Source organism: Drosophila albomicans, chromosome 2L, assembly GCF_009650485.2.
Source record: "Drosophila albomicans strain 15112-1751.03 chromosome 2L, ASM965048v2, whole genome shotgun sequence".
NCBI lineage: Eukaryota > Metazoa > Arthropoda > Insecta > Diptera > Drosophilidae > Drosophila > Drosophila albomicans.
In genome coordinates, this window is record NC_047628.2 from 22403468 (window position 1) to 22417338 (window position 13871).

Sequence of the window (13871 nt, forward strand, 5' to 3'; positions counted from 1 at the left end):
TTGTAAACATTATTCCATGTTGCATATTTAAAAATCTAAGCCAATTAAAATTATTTTTTCGATAAGTAACTCGTTTAGATATCATAATTAAGCTAATTGGCTGCTATTAATACTTTGTGTTGGGTGTAGGGTATCCGTTAGGGAATGAGGTATAACGAGAATGGAATACTTAATTAGATTATTTTCTTTTACAACTGTTTTTCAGAAATTTGTGTATTCAATTGCAGCAAGAAATTTTATTCTCTTCTAACCTCTCTCTCTTCTTATTGTTGTAAGGCATAAATAACAGATATTAGGAGTTATTATCTTAATATGTTGTCTTGATAGTTTACAATTTAAAAACAATTGTAATGCAGTTTACAAATTGATAACCAATCAAACTCAATGTCAAATGAATGCAGATTACAACACTTGAAATTGATACGAATATTAATTGCAAAACACGTGGGAAAATTCTCACTAGTAATAATATATTTTACAAACAAATTAAAAGCAAACTTTTCCATTTAAGCAGTGTAGGAAAAAGCAAAAAAAAAATGCGCAGTACTCCAAGTGTTTTAACCTTTGCACTAAATGTTTAATATATGCACTTAGCAAACAACAAATCTAATCTACGATTTAAGCTAATAAATCAATGATCTAAGCGAAACTGACAAAACAAAAACCAAAAAAGTACAGTAGGTGAGATGAAAGTCGTGCTGGCCGATAGTTGTGGGAACGTTTGTAGTTAACTTGGTCAATGCTGAATCTTGGCAAAGCGGCAAGAGAAACATTTGGAAAATAACAAATAACAATTGACAGTTGTTCAGTGAGTTGTTGGCCAAAGAACGCGGCGGATCATCGAAATGCCTTGGCAATGGCTGTTGCTGCTCTTCTCGCTGCTGATGATCGACGGTGGCAGTGGCGCCTCCAAACGTGGTAAGCTACATGGTGATACTATAGCCAACAATCGAATTGTGTTCGCTAAGAAGTGTTTTGTGTGTTGTTGCAGTTAAAATGTGTCTGCAGCCGATGATCAGCGGACGCTGCTTTGGTCACGTCGAGAGCTATGCCTACAATCCTCTCCAGCGTCGCTGCGAGGCCTTCATCTATGGCGGTTGCGGTGGCAACGAGAATCGCTTCGACAGCAAGGCCGAATGTGAATATAGTTGCCGTGATATTTAAGCCGATGAACCGTAAAACCGATCGCGAAATGATTATGAATGAATGTGAATCAATGCTCAATTAATAACAGAAACTGGCCAGAAACTGAATTCATAACTTTGTTTGCGATTACTAAGTAGTATATTCAATTTGTTGTTTGATTCGCCTTGTTGTTGTTAATGTTAGTGCGCCGCTTCACGTGTCGCGGATTGTTGCAAATCTTCTCGCAATCCTCGAGTGTGTTAAACAGCCGCTTGTTGCTGCATCCCATGTACTTGCAGTGCTGTGTCTCTATGTCATAGTATATGCCCAGAGTGGACGGCACGCAGAGGCTGCTCGTGCTTGGCTTCACCTGGCATAGATCGCCTATTCGAAACAATGGAAATGTCAGTTAACAATGCTTAAAGGTTGCTCATATGTCTCTCTTTTTACTTACGTGTCTTGGCCGCAATCATGTGCAGCTCCAGGCTCAGCAGCAACAGCGTGATCAGGCTCAGCATGGGCATTTGCATTCCTCGACTCATTTTGCAATTTAAAATACTATCTGGCAGAAGTGATGATGACAGTGATAGTCGCAGTAGCTGTAGCTTAAGTCTGCTTCTTTTGATCCTTTGTGTGTATTCAGCTTTGGACTGTGGCTGGCACAGATATCATCTGAATTTCCATAGATTCCCTGTCGTCAATTGCTGCGACGAAGTTGTGTGAAAATGCGCAGCTACTCGCCATATATATTGGCTTATAAATGAAGTGGATTAATGCTTTATGTCTATACTGTACTTAGTATACGGATCTGTTGATTTCGATTTATGAGTTCTTTATACTCGACAACGGTATCGACATCGGCGAGAGTTCAGCTCAGTACGTAGACCAAGCTTGTGTGCTAGTCCCAAAAATTCCACAACGATTCACAACGAACCTTTTGGCACAATTTTTGTAGATTGCAGATTCACAATTTAATTTTTTTTACGGATTGGTTTCAAATCCAAATCAGCTGTACTTTGCAGTATATATTTTTATGTATATGTTTTGGGTAAAACCAATTTTAATTAATTTTTGTGTTTTTTGAATCTTTATATATGATTTTTACGCCACTTTTGGTCACTGGCTAAGTTGGGGCTCTGCTTTTTGAGCTGTCGCAAACTCGACTCGAAACCTCGAACAAAAGCCAACATCACACAGTAATCAGGCTGCGCTCTGCCAATAGCCGCTGCCAACGCTGACGTTGCTCATTTGCTCACTGATAAGACATTTATGAGTGTGTACATACACGCACACACACACACACACACACGTCTCGCAGCCTTATAAGTTGATAATATGTAATGTAGAAGTATGCACTCAACGATCTCCTCTGGGATGCTCCCCAGTATTCCAGCTTAAACCGGCGTGTGCCTGTTGCAGAAGGCCATATTGCTACTCTTAGTCAGGGCTGTCAGCACAATTATGAACAGTCAACGACTTCAAAATACCCTTATTATAAATTATTCGAACAACAAGCTGTATGCAACTTCATAGAAAAAATGTGTACCTAATGAACAATGAAGACAATATATTTATAAAAAAAAGTTACCTTTGAATACTTCGTTATAATTTCTATAATTTTTTTATTTTCTGAAAAATAGTCTGGAAAAATTTACGAATCTTGTCTTGTTCTTGGTGTTGCATTTTACTCGTTTTGTCTAAATGTTTTATCAATGCCTAGTGCCCCCATTTAGTAAGTGTATTAATAGCTGACGCAAGCGATGCTCCGCAGTGAACTAAGTCAGCTAATTAAGTAGACTGCGACTTGGAACATGCCACACTTAAGCTAGGCAAAGTCAATCACGTTTCGCCATGTCGAGTACGAAGAGTCCAAGCTCCTGAACACAATGTGAAAATAGGGAGTTACGTCACGGGTCGTTGAGGGCGACCGATCAGTTGGCATAAGAATTTTGTTGTGAATTTGATTAGAATCTGTTCAGACGTAGTTTATTGTATAGTATATAGTAAGTAGCATAAGAACTGTGAACTGTGCTGTGAGATTGTTTTGTTTATTCGATAATCGCATCACAACGATCTGTTTTTTCATTCATTCCTATAGTATTCGCGATTGTGACGTTGACCGCGCACACACTTTACAATGCAGTCCTGTTGGTTGCCAAAGCTTTGCCCAGGCGTCACATGGCAGGCACTGATCGTGTACTCCTCACAGTTTCCTGTGGCAGGATCAAAGTAGAAGCCATCGATCTCGATGGTGCAAATACCATCAGCACGTGGCGGCGGCATCAAGCAAATACCTGACAAAGCGACATAAACAAAACGTAATTAACAAATTGCAATTGCGCTGCGGTTAAATTTTGCTGTATCTGCAACTTACTTGGTATTGATCGAGTGTAACGTGTATCAATGTGCCTGCTCTCACCTAACCAGACGAACAGCAGCAACAACAACAAACCCAACACAGAATTGAACGATGCCATTGATTACTCGGGACTCTCAACTATACAACACAACACACCAAGCCGGCAATCGAGTAAGTGAGCGAGTTTCAAAGCGTCCAACAATATCAGTCTCAAAGACGACAACAAAGAGCACAACAACACCCACAGCAACAACAACAGCAGCAGCTACAGCCACAGCTGGTGATACCCCAGCAGCTAAACGGATGCGATAAGCAGACGCATGTGTCAGCAATAAATAAATAGTTTTTTTTTTGTTATTTCATTTAGTTAAATATTTATTATTTTTATGTAAATATACAAAGTGATAAGAAAATGAATCTACAGCAAAGTAGTGTTTATCTAGAATGGTGATATTCATTTTGAAGCTTTATTTATTGCACCACTTCTCTTGCACTATTACATAAGTTTTAATCTTTAAAAAGAGTCTTGTCCTGTACAAACAAGTGAAAAGAAGTAAAAGCGCGCATTTCCTTTAACACTCGGATTTATGCCGGGTCCAATAAATTTTGACATGATATGACCGAGATACAGTTCATTTTCGAGGAAGGACAATTAGTTTTTGGCGTACCATGGTCAAAGCCTTAAAGATTTCGACAGAATATACTTTCTTGTAAACAGGTTAAGTAGTACTACAGTTTGACATTCAGTGATTTCGAAAAACTTCTCAAAAATTTCACCATAAATTTGTCAAGGGGTAGGCATGGAAAATTGATAAAAATTGTAAAAATTCGCCGTATCTCAACCATTTAAGGGACGATTGGGATGTCCTTTGGAACAAAGATAGCTCTTATCAATACAAACCGATTGGTATGACAAAAAGGACGAATGTCCTTTAGACTGTCAAGTTACAAGGACTTTTTTCTAAACAGAAAATAGCCTATATCTCGGCTGATTCTTGATTAATCCTTTCCTTTCCTGCGTCAAATAAAACCTATAGATTATACCTATTATCATACCAAAGGACATTACAATCGTCCTTGTAGTTCTCGAGTTATTCTGGATTTTGTGAGTTTCTTCAATTTTGGTTCTGTTAAAGTCGCTCTTTGCATGCCCCTAAAAGTATGCAATTTGATTTTTGTTAAAGCAAATTAGACGTTTCATTCAAATTCAGAAAGCCGTTAGGAGCTTTTAATGCATGTGACTTTCTGTATTGTTAGCTGCTGCTGATTTATGTTCGCCTGGTAATTCACCCTATAATTGGTCACTTTTTGACTTTAACTGACTGAGGCGTCATGAACTCGAAAAATGGCTGCAAAGTCAATTTAAGTACCAGGCGAACAGAAATGAGCAGCAAGCTGCAAGATTTAGTTTGAGTGAAATTTAACTTGAGTGAAAATCTACTGCCCTGAGTGAGTTGCCCAATGGTCGTTAATTTTTGAATGGATGGTCGTTAATTTTTGAATGGATAATTTCCCACCCCAAAAATAAAAATTCGTTAATTTTTTAATTTTTAGCCAATTTTATTCTGAAAATCCTATCCTTAAAGACAAACAACATTGATCCTTATTTTGTATTATATTTTACAGTTTTAAACTATGAACATATGTGTAAAAATGCAATAATAAATATAAGATTGATTAATATAACAATAATAACTAGATTCTCTTTGATTAAAGAAGCTCATTTAGGTGGACATCCTTGCGAACAGCGTTGTTGTAGCCTTCCTTGTAGCGATACCATATAGGACTCTTAACAATGGCATCCGTTTTGGCTGCGAGAAAAGCGCTTATTATTATAAAAAAATAAAAGAATTTAAGGAAATTACTTACCCTCCTCGTTGGATGCCGAGGCTGTTACTTTGTGAGTCACTCGGCCAAAGAAGTCCTTGGTGAGCTGTGAAGAAAGAACAAAGAAATCAAATGAATTAACTGAATAATATATTATTAATTTTCAAGGAGGGAATTTTCAACAATGAAATAAAAATAAACAAATGCTGTATAATAAGAATAAAGCTTTATATAAAGTGTCAGGACTGCAAAACAACCCCCAGAGTAAAGGACCTTTCTGCAGTTGGTCGTTTTTTGTTGTCGCATTCGTTCGAGAGTGGCAATAAATGTTCGTTTGGCTTGATCCCACATTACGACCCCAATGAATCCCCTTATGGGTTATTAGCTCTTACAGGATTTTCACAGCGCAAGCACAAACGCGAGCAAAAGCCAGAGTAGACTACTTCATCTGGTGGGTGGCATGGTGGCCAACTAACATGTAGCATATGCCCAAATTGTGGCAAAGCAAAATTTCAATAAGCTGCGCAACGGCCAAAAATATTTGCAACAAAATTGCTGCTAAGTAAATGCAAGGCATGCAAATTGATGGCATAGAAATATGGAGAATGCTCCACGGACGCACCTGCTGCTTGGGTGCACTGCGTCCATTGATGTCCGTAATTTGCTTTGGCTTCAATGTTTGCAAATGATTTGGCAGTCGCGGTGATGCCGCCTTCTTCTTTGTGGCTGCCGCCGCTGCACTCGATGTAGATGGTTTCTTTGCTGCATCTCCATCACTGCCCTTGGGCGCGGCTCGACGTATGCGCTCGAGGTCCACCTCACGAGCGATTAACTGGCGACTGAAGTACGGCAGCGTGAGACCAGCAGCACCTAAATAGAAAAGTATTATTATTTGATTCAAATATTTAGTGCTTTCAGTTGACTTACCTGGGAAGGCACAGAGCGTATCCAGATCGGGTTCGGTTTGAAACACATAATGTCCTTCTGATGATTTGACTTGAATAAAGTTTACACCCAAATCGACCATCACTTGAATTGTGTGGCGCAGATCATATTGTTCCCTGAATTGGGAATCGAATTTAAAATAGGTAATTAGTAAATAATATATAGAAACTATAGATTATAAACAATATAACCATTAAATATTAACTTCGATTTGGTAAGAATAGATAATTAATACAAGTAAGTTACAATTCTAGATGTGAATTGCAGACATAGATTAGACTACATTAATAATACAATATTTAGAAATCAACAAAGAGCTTATAATCTCTATCTTGTCACTGATGCTGTGGGCTACTTTAGCGTCAGCTTGGCCATCTGCCAAATGTCTCTCAGCAGACCATTCAATTCATCCACAACTCATGCTTGTTAATGCACTCACTTTTGCGATAACAGTTGTACAGCCACTGAGCGCAACTGTGGCGATAGAATGCGTTTCAGCAGCGGCACCGTGTCCAGCAGTAGAATGTTGCCCTGACCGACGCCCTGTGCGGATGAGGTGATACCTTTGCGCAGCGACAGAAAAATATTGCGCTGGTTCGTGCATTTCTGATTGAACTGTAAAGAGAGAGTGAGATGAAGAGAGAGAATGGTAAGTGGTGGCTTTGCTTGTGAACGAGCTTGTTTTTAGTGTAAACAGTGTGAAATCTATGGAGAACTCTCATTAATCTTGTGATTGCATTTGAGGCACATAATGCACAAGAAATTACATGGCTTGATTGTGTTGATTATGCACTTTTCTGTGGCCCTCGCCCAGCACTGTTTGCCCCAGCTAATGAGGACTGCATAATACATGAGGCTGCCTCAAAAGAAAACCTACAGCTTACATTCTAAATGAAAAGAAGCGATGCGACCTGAGGCCCATCAGCATCATCCTCAGTGTCGTTGTCGTCATCGTGCTCAACGTTTAACGCCGTCGTTTTTTGCTTACCTCAAAGCCACGCGTGGGAAATGCAATTTTCGGCCAGGCCAATGTGGCAAAGAGCAAATGCCATACCACAAACCCGTACTGCAAATATGGATAAATGCTGTAGTTCTGCTGCCTTGAGATCTGATGCTGCAGTGCATCTGTGAAGCAAAACCACTGCAAGGCCTCGCAAATACCATTGAAATTTGGATCCGGCATCTTTTGCTGCAAATAGTTTTCGTAAACGCCCTGAGCGAGTCTGCATTGGACAACAGATAATTGTATAATAATTCAAGTAATTCCATTTACTTAGCTTACCGCTCGTAGTCACCGCTAGAGTGCACTACATCGAGTACATTACGCACTCTTGTGCCCACTGACATGTTCGTCATTGTCACCTGGGCGGGCTCATCACCATTGCCAGAGCTGTTCTGCTGCAGCATCTTCTTGGGACGTTGTATCTGAAGAGCAAGCGCATTGAATTATCAATTCAGTATCTATAAAATTGCTGCACTTACTCTGAATACTGCACCCCAAACATCGAACAGTCCTTGATGCCGATCCTTTTGGCCCAGATTGTTGTTCAGCACATCCTGCAGTGTCAAGCTGTGTTTCTGTACACTAAGGAAAAGAAAATACAATTTAGAATTGAATTTATACAAAGAGTACGAAACTTACTTGAAGAACTGCATGGAAGAGATGCAGCTGCGCACATCGTTGCCTGACTTCTCGGCCAAGGCAATAAGCGAACCAAAGTCTGTCTTCAATTGCTCCTTGCGCGAAATTTGTAGCAACCTATGGGAAAATAGGAAAGGTCATTTGACGAGTCTCAGAATTAAACTCTTGACTGCAACTCACCGTTCAGCCAAACGCGCGGCATCGATGGGCGGGAAGTTGACCACAAAAGCTATTTGACGCAGTGGCCGCAACGCGGGATCGTAGATGTCATTACAAATGCAGATGATGGGTCGACGCAGCACATTGTGCTCCGCCTTGGCTCCCTTGGCCTTTACCTTGCTGTAGATTCCGTCGCTGACGAACTTAACCAGATACTCAATCGATTGCTTTGGTGCCCCATCAATTTCATCTGCAATACAAACAATGATAAATATTTTTTCTTTAGCCTAACTATTATCTGCAAAATTACCCAGCACAATACAATTGGGACGTTTGTCCTGATTAAGCACCGATGACATTTGCGTGCCATTTTCTAGAGCCAGCTTAAATGCCTCTGGACTGCGATCATCGGAGGCATTGATTTCTCGCACATTGTAGCCCGCATGGCGAGCAATCGTATGCGCTAGCGTTGTCTTGCCCAGACCTGGGGGACCGCAGAGCAGTGCCACCTTTTGCATAGGTCTGCCAAGCTCATCCACATTGGTGTTAAGCGCTTGGCGTGTTTTGCGCTGTCGCCAACCTCCATTCGATTCGAATTTTCCTGTGCGTTTATTGAAGCTATTCAGTTGCTGTGCCGCCGAAGACGAGTTGGAGTTTGAGGTGACTGCCTGCTGCTCCTGCTTGCTGTGGAAGGCCTTGCCAAAGACCACTTTGTCCCACATTTTCAGCCAGTAGAGCAGACTGCGATTGGTCATTTCATCTGATAGTAAATCAATGTATTTACGTGGCTTGTACTTGTCCACCCAAAGGCGTCCAGTCTCTGGACTGACGCTAGGCGTTGCCGCAGCCTCTATTTGTGGTTGTGTAGCGGGAGCCATGCGACGCAGCACCTGCAAGAAATACAGAGAGATTAGAATGAATGTTGATAGCAAAGATTGAATGACTCTTACCAGTTCATTTGCCTCCTGCCACACTTGTTGCTTGGCTTCGCCCAGCAGGCTGCCAATTTGTTGACCACGCGCACTCAGCAACTCCAGCTGCCGTCGCTCATAGTCCTCGGAGTGATAGCGGACATACAGACGCTCTAGATCGCTGCGTTGCAGTGCGAGAAATGGCCACGAGGGTATCTCATATGACAGATTCTTCATCTTGAAGTCGTGCAACGCCTTCAGACGCGACACATCATCGTGTCGCACTGTTTTGCTGGACTCGCGCATCTTACGACGCAGCTCGAGAATGCGTTCAATGGCATCGTTGTCGCGCTGCTCCTCGGTGCGTGCCTTCTTTACCATAGGATCCTCGTAGCTTTCGTGATACAGATCATCGATGTCGCCAAACAAATCGCGTTCCAGACGCCGTTTGTTTTTGCCACGCAATCCCAGTTCTTGCAGCTGCTCGGCGGCTGCTGTTAGCAAGGGCGCCGCATGATCTGTCCCATCGCTGGCAAGCTCTTTGATGGCCGGCATACGATGAAATGGTGTGGAACAACCACGTCCCGCCGTCGGTCCTTTGGGTGTGCCAAAGAGCCGACGATTCACTTGGCCGCCACCGGCGCTTTCTTCGATTTGCGTGGCGCCGAATGTGATCTGCGACAACTGTGGCGAACTTATCGTTGAATTGCTCAGCCGCGACACATCATGCATTGCTGCATTAGTTGGGGGCGCTCCATCAACATCAACATCAAATACTTGCCGCTTCTCGAGAGCTGCTTTCGCTTTGTGCGATGTACTGGGTCCGTCGTTGTACGCATCGTACTCGTGCGGCATATCCTCCAGCAGCTCGAGCTCATCCTGATATTGCAGTTCAAACTCTTCATTTTCATCGGGATATTGATCCATTGCAAGATCAACAAAACTCTGCAAAAATTAACACTGCAATAAGCCAGTGCAAAAAAACTCCCGCCAAAATACAGAACATGCATGTTAAAGCTGGCTACTATGTATGTTAAATTAATTTCGAGGTGGCAACGCTGCGTCGTGCGATAGTTCGATAGCCGGCACAATTCGTGACAAAAGCTTAATGCATTGCCAGTAGTGTTGTGACGTAAACACATTTAAATTTGCAACTGCCGTGGTAAATGTCATTAAATGTATTAAGCAACAGTTAGTAATTTAAATAAATGTAAATATTATTTATTTAATTTCGTTTGCAATAATATTTGCTCAGATGTCCGTTAATAGGCAGTTACGTGCAAAACATATGTTTTGCTTTGCGTGCTACCTTGTAATCCTATAGAACCATGTCATCTGTTTTTCTGCTTATTGCAATGCAAAAACTCGCAGTATCAGTTTAAGCGCAAACAACGTTAATTCGCGACTGTGTTTCATTTTGGACATAAATTATAAATAAATAATTGGATCAGAGCATTATAAACGGAGATGCTTTTATAATATATGCATAAATAACAAAAACAGCTGATTGTTGATAGCAGTAACAGCAACAATTGCACTCGATACCAACTCGAGATAATCTGCCGACTTTGCCGAGACTGCGTCGTGCCCTTTTCTCATCCTGCTAATCACAGCCAACGTATCAAATTATAATTATCGAAATGTGCATAAAACTGTAAAACACAAAGAGAACTTTGTTGCCTTCATATACAAAGTGAAAGTTTCGCTGGTAAAATAAATTAGCTTAGATAAACAATTAATAATGTCACGTTGGTCTGCCCCCGACTGCGAGGAGGACGCCATGGCCGCGCCCTCCGCTTGCCCAGCAACACCACCACCTGCGAGTCAGCAACGCATCTATGGCGACATCAATGCCAATCGCTTGTGGACATTTCGTGTCCTGATGAACGATCCACTGGCAGCCAACGAGCAGCTCGCCATTGTGGGCAGTTGTGAGGCGCTGGGCAACTGGCAGCACAGTGGAGCAGTCCTGATGGCCAGGCAACAAGCGGGAGAGGAACAGCAAGAGCAGGAGGATGAGCAGGATGGCAATGTGTGGACTGCACAAGTGTATATACCACGTGAGTGTGCTACCGAGTATCGGTATATGGTCTGCGGCATGGATGCGGCTTCGGAGCAGTTGTTGGTGCGCCGTTGGGAAGTCCAATTGCAGCCACGTCGTATCGCGGAGCTTGACGAGCCGAGTGGTCAGTGCGAAGACACATTTGGTCATGTGCTGGGCCAGCAGCGAAGGGTAGATCGTGGTTGGTTGACCAAAGAGACGCTGGTGCAGCTGAAGTTCTTCTATGCGCCATTCACGTTCAAGCAGCGCATGAAACGACGTCTCGTTCATGTCAAGGTGACGCCCATGAATCTGCGCATACCTAGCGCCGGTTGTGTTGGTGGCGACACAGTGACACAGCTGGAGGATTCACTATCAAATGACACGCACGATACGCGTGAGAATGGCGGCGACAGTTCAGCATTTGCCTTTAGCGAAGTGGTTACCCTTAGTTCGGATGAGTGTGAAGTGCGTGCACAGGAACAGTTTGGCACTGCATGTGGTGCTGAGGATTTGGTTATCTTTCATCTGACTGTTGCGGATATGGAGAATACGGCGTATCTGATTGATCTCTACAGCTATAGCTCGAAGGTGGCCCGGGAGGATGGTCCACCATTGCATTTGGGCTATCACTATGTGCTGCCCAATTTGTTTAAACGCTCCGAGGGCAATCTGGAGCTGGCCATCACTTGCGCCAAGGGCCATCGGCCACTGGGTATGATGCGGCTGGGTTACTTAATTGTTAAACCTTCATCACACAGCGCCCACTTGGATATGCGTGTGAGTTATGCCCGCTATTGGAACAACAAATGGACGGGTCTTGATGTGGGACATCGCGGCTCGGGCACCAGCTTCAAGGTTTGGCTTTAAAACGCACTCTGAATTGTATAATTATTTAACAAGTGACTTAATTTGCAGGCCAAGGATGCCGTCATCAGAGAGAACACAATCACCTCGCTGAAGAATGCCGCCGATCATGGCGCTGATATGGTGGAGTTCGATGTGCAGCTCAGCAAGGATCTGGTACCTGTGGTCTATCATGATTTCATGATCTATGTGTCGCTGAAGAGCAAGTGCAGCATGCAGGAACATGACTTTCTAGCGCTACCCATGCGTGAACTGACTTTGGATCAGCTCAAGAAACTTAAGGTCTATCACACCGCTGAGGGATTGTCACGCGAGACGCGCTCCTTTCACAACGATGATCTGCTGGAGCATCAGCCATTTCCACAGCTTGCTGATGTGCTGGATGCGCTCGATGAGCATATTGGTTTTAATATTGAGATTAAATGGTCGCAACGTCTGCAGGATGGACGCATGGAGGAGGAGTTTGAGCATGTTGTCGATCGTAATCTGTATATTGATTGTATACTCGATGTAGTGCTGCGCAAAGCGGGCAAGCGTCGCTTGGTGTTCAGCTGCTTTGATCCCGATATTTGCACTATGTTGCGGTACAAACAGAATCGCTATCCGGTTATGTTCTTGACATTGGGACATACCACAAAGTATGAGAAATATATGGATCCGCGTGGCAATTCGATGGAGACTGCGGTGTGGCATGCGGTGGCGATGCAGCTGTTGGGCATTGTGGCGCATACGGAGGATTTGTTGCGTGATCCCAGCCAGGTAAAATGATCAGCTATCATTTTGGGGGCATTCATCTATACGAATGTTCCAGGTGAATCTTGCCAAGGAACGTGGCTTAGTGCTCTTCTGCTGGGGCGATGACAACAATTCCAAGGACACAATCAAGCTGCTCAAGGATTTGGGTCTTCATGCTATCATCTATGACAAGATGGATGTGCTCACCAGCAAGGAGGTCAAAGTGAGTGTCAATAACTAAACTTGTACTTCCTACTTTCTGATTATTTCTGATTATTTTCTTTAAATTACAGCAAAGTGTATTTCTGCTGCAGGCCAAGGACAGCCAAAAGGAGATGCTCAAGCTACAGGCCCTTGAAACTGGCCACGTTTGGCACACTACCGAGTCTGGTCAGGAAGAGCAGCAGGCTTAAATACTATTTTACTTTAGTTTCAGGTCGAGACAGTCGTGAACTTCTTCAAACTGTCACGCAGCATCATTTTTGTCACCAAGCCAATATTTATTTTTAGTAGAATTGTAAATTATACATTTACCTGTCCATTTATAGTTGCATATTTCTATTAAATGGTATTTCACAATGGCTCTCTATACTTCAGATGTTCCCAAATTGCAACCTCTGAAAAATGAAAAAAAAAATTTTATTGTATGAAACATGTTTGCTGTGCTTGTCAAACGTTATTTGCTAAGATAAAACAATTCAAATCAATCGGATAGAAGCAAAGGGAGTAAGCATTTTATAAACAATACTTTCTAAATCATGTTAATCAAATGTCGCTTAATAAATGCGCCTAATATTTGTACAAAATGGCAGACCAATAAAAAATTTATTTGTTTATCTTGTTATTTGATTAATGGGTGTTTGGTTGTCTAGCAATCTCTTATTGAATTATTGTTATTGCACACTGAGCAAACGGAGACCACTAAACTGCAAAATTAACTTAAACAATTGCTTTAATTGTTTACAGAGAGAACGTATACGCATTCGTCACTGTCAGCAGTGGCTCTCAAACTGTGTGACATGCAGCGCATGTAACAAATTAAAATTAAATAATTTTTTGTTGTTGAAATACAACTAATTTAATAATAATTACCATTAAAACAATCAAAAAAATAAATATCTACATATTTATAATTATGATTTGAAAATTTATTGCGTATACGCAGTGTTGCCTTCTAATGCTTAGGCAATTGCAATTAAATTCCTTATTTGAAAAAATGTAATAAATACTTGCACTATGAATAACTAGAGTAATAATTAA

General features: G+C 42.0%; 5 protein-coding genes across 5 annotated transcripts; 2 read left to right on the forward strand and 3 right to left on the reverse strand.

Annotated features, from left to right (window-relative positions):
- Positions 1 to 520: 520 nt before the first annotated feature.
- On the forward strand, positions 521 to 1253 carry LOC117564811 (PI-actitoxin-Afv2a). Its single transcript, XM_034243733.2, has 2 exons — positions 521 to 918; positions 992 to 1253. The coding sequence occupies exons 1-2, from the start codon at positions 846 to 848 to the stop codon at positions 1162 to 1164; spliced, it is 246 nt and encodes an 81-aa protein (XP_034099624.1). The 5' UTR covers positions 521 to 845; the 3' UTR covers positions 1165 to 1253.
- On the reverse strand, positions 1249 to 2604 carry LOC117564810 (uncharacterized). Its single transcript, XM_034243732.2, has 2 exons — positions 1580 to 2604; positions 1249 to 1509 (listed from the first exon to the last, which is right to left on the reverse strand). The coding sequence occupies exons 1-2, from the start codon at positions 1665 to 1667 to the stop codon at positions 1289 to 1291; spliced, it is 309 nt and encodes a 102-aa protein (XP_034099623.1). The 5' UTR covers positions 1668 to 2604; the 3' UTR covers positions 1249 to 1288.
- A 493-nt stretch (positions 2605 to 3097) lies between these two features.
- LOC117564809 (early lactation protein) lies at positions 3098 to 3709 on the reverse strand. Its single transcript, XM_034243729.2, has 2 exons — positions 3500 to 3709; positions 3098 to 3419 (listed from the first exon to the last, which is right to left on the reverse strand). Exons 1-2 carry the CDS (start codon positions 3600 to 3602, stop codon positions 3208 to 3210), a joined length of 315 nt encoding a protein of 104 aa, XP_034099620.1. The 5' UTR covers positions 3603 to 3709; the 3' UTR covers positions 3098 to 3207.
- Positions 3710 to 5098: 1389 nt separating this feature from the next.
- On the reverse strand, positions 5099 to 9950 carry LOC117566010 (chromosome transmission fidelity protein 18 homolog). The gene is made up of 12 exons (XM_034245431.2): positions 9008 to 9950; positions 8368 to 8947; positions 8079 to 8307; positions 7899 to 8015; positions 7739 to 7841; positions 7539 to 7681; positions 7245 to 7479; positions 6696 to 6871; positions 6239 to 6372; positions 5934 to 6181; positions 5354 to 5417; positions 5099 to 5295 (listed from the first exon to the last, which is right to left on the reverse strand). The coding sequence occupies exons 1-12, from the start codon at positions 9893 to 9895 to the stop codon at positions 5195 to 5197; spliced, it is 3018 nt and encodes a 1005-aa protein (XP_034101322.2). The 5' UTR covers positions 9896 to 9950; the 3' UTR covers positions 5099 to 5194.
- A 368-nt stretch (positions 9951 to 10318) lies between these two features.
- On the forward strand, positions 10319 to 13437 carry LOC117566013 (glycerophosphocholine phosphodiesterase GPCPD1). The gene is made up of 4 exons (XM_034245433.2): positions 10319 to 11867; positions 11928 to 12635; positions 12688 to 12834; positions 12905 to 13437. The coding sequence occupies exons 1-4, from the start codon at positions 10710 to 10712 to the stop codon at positions 13022 to 13024; spliced, it is 2133 nt and encodes a 710-aa protein (XP_034101324.1). The 5' UTR covers positions 10319 to 10709; the 3' UTR covers positions 13025 to 13437.
- The last annotated feature ends 434 nt before the right edge of the window (positions 13438 to 13871 follow it).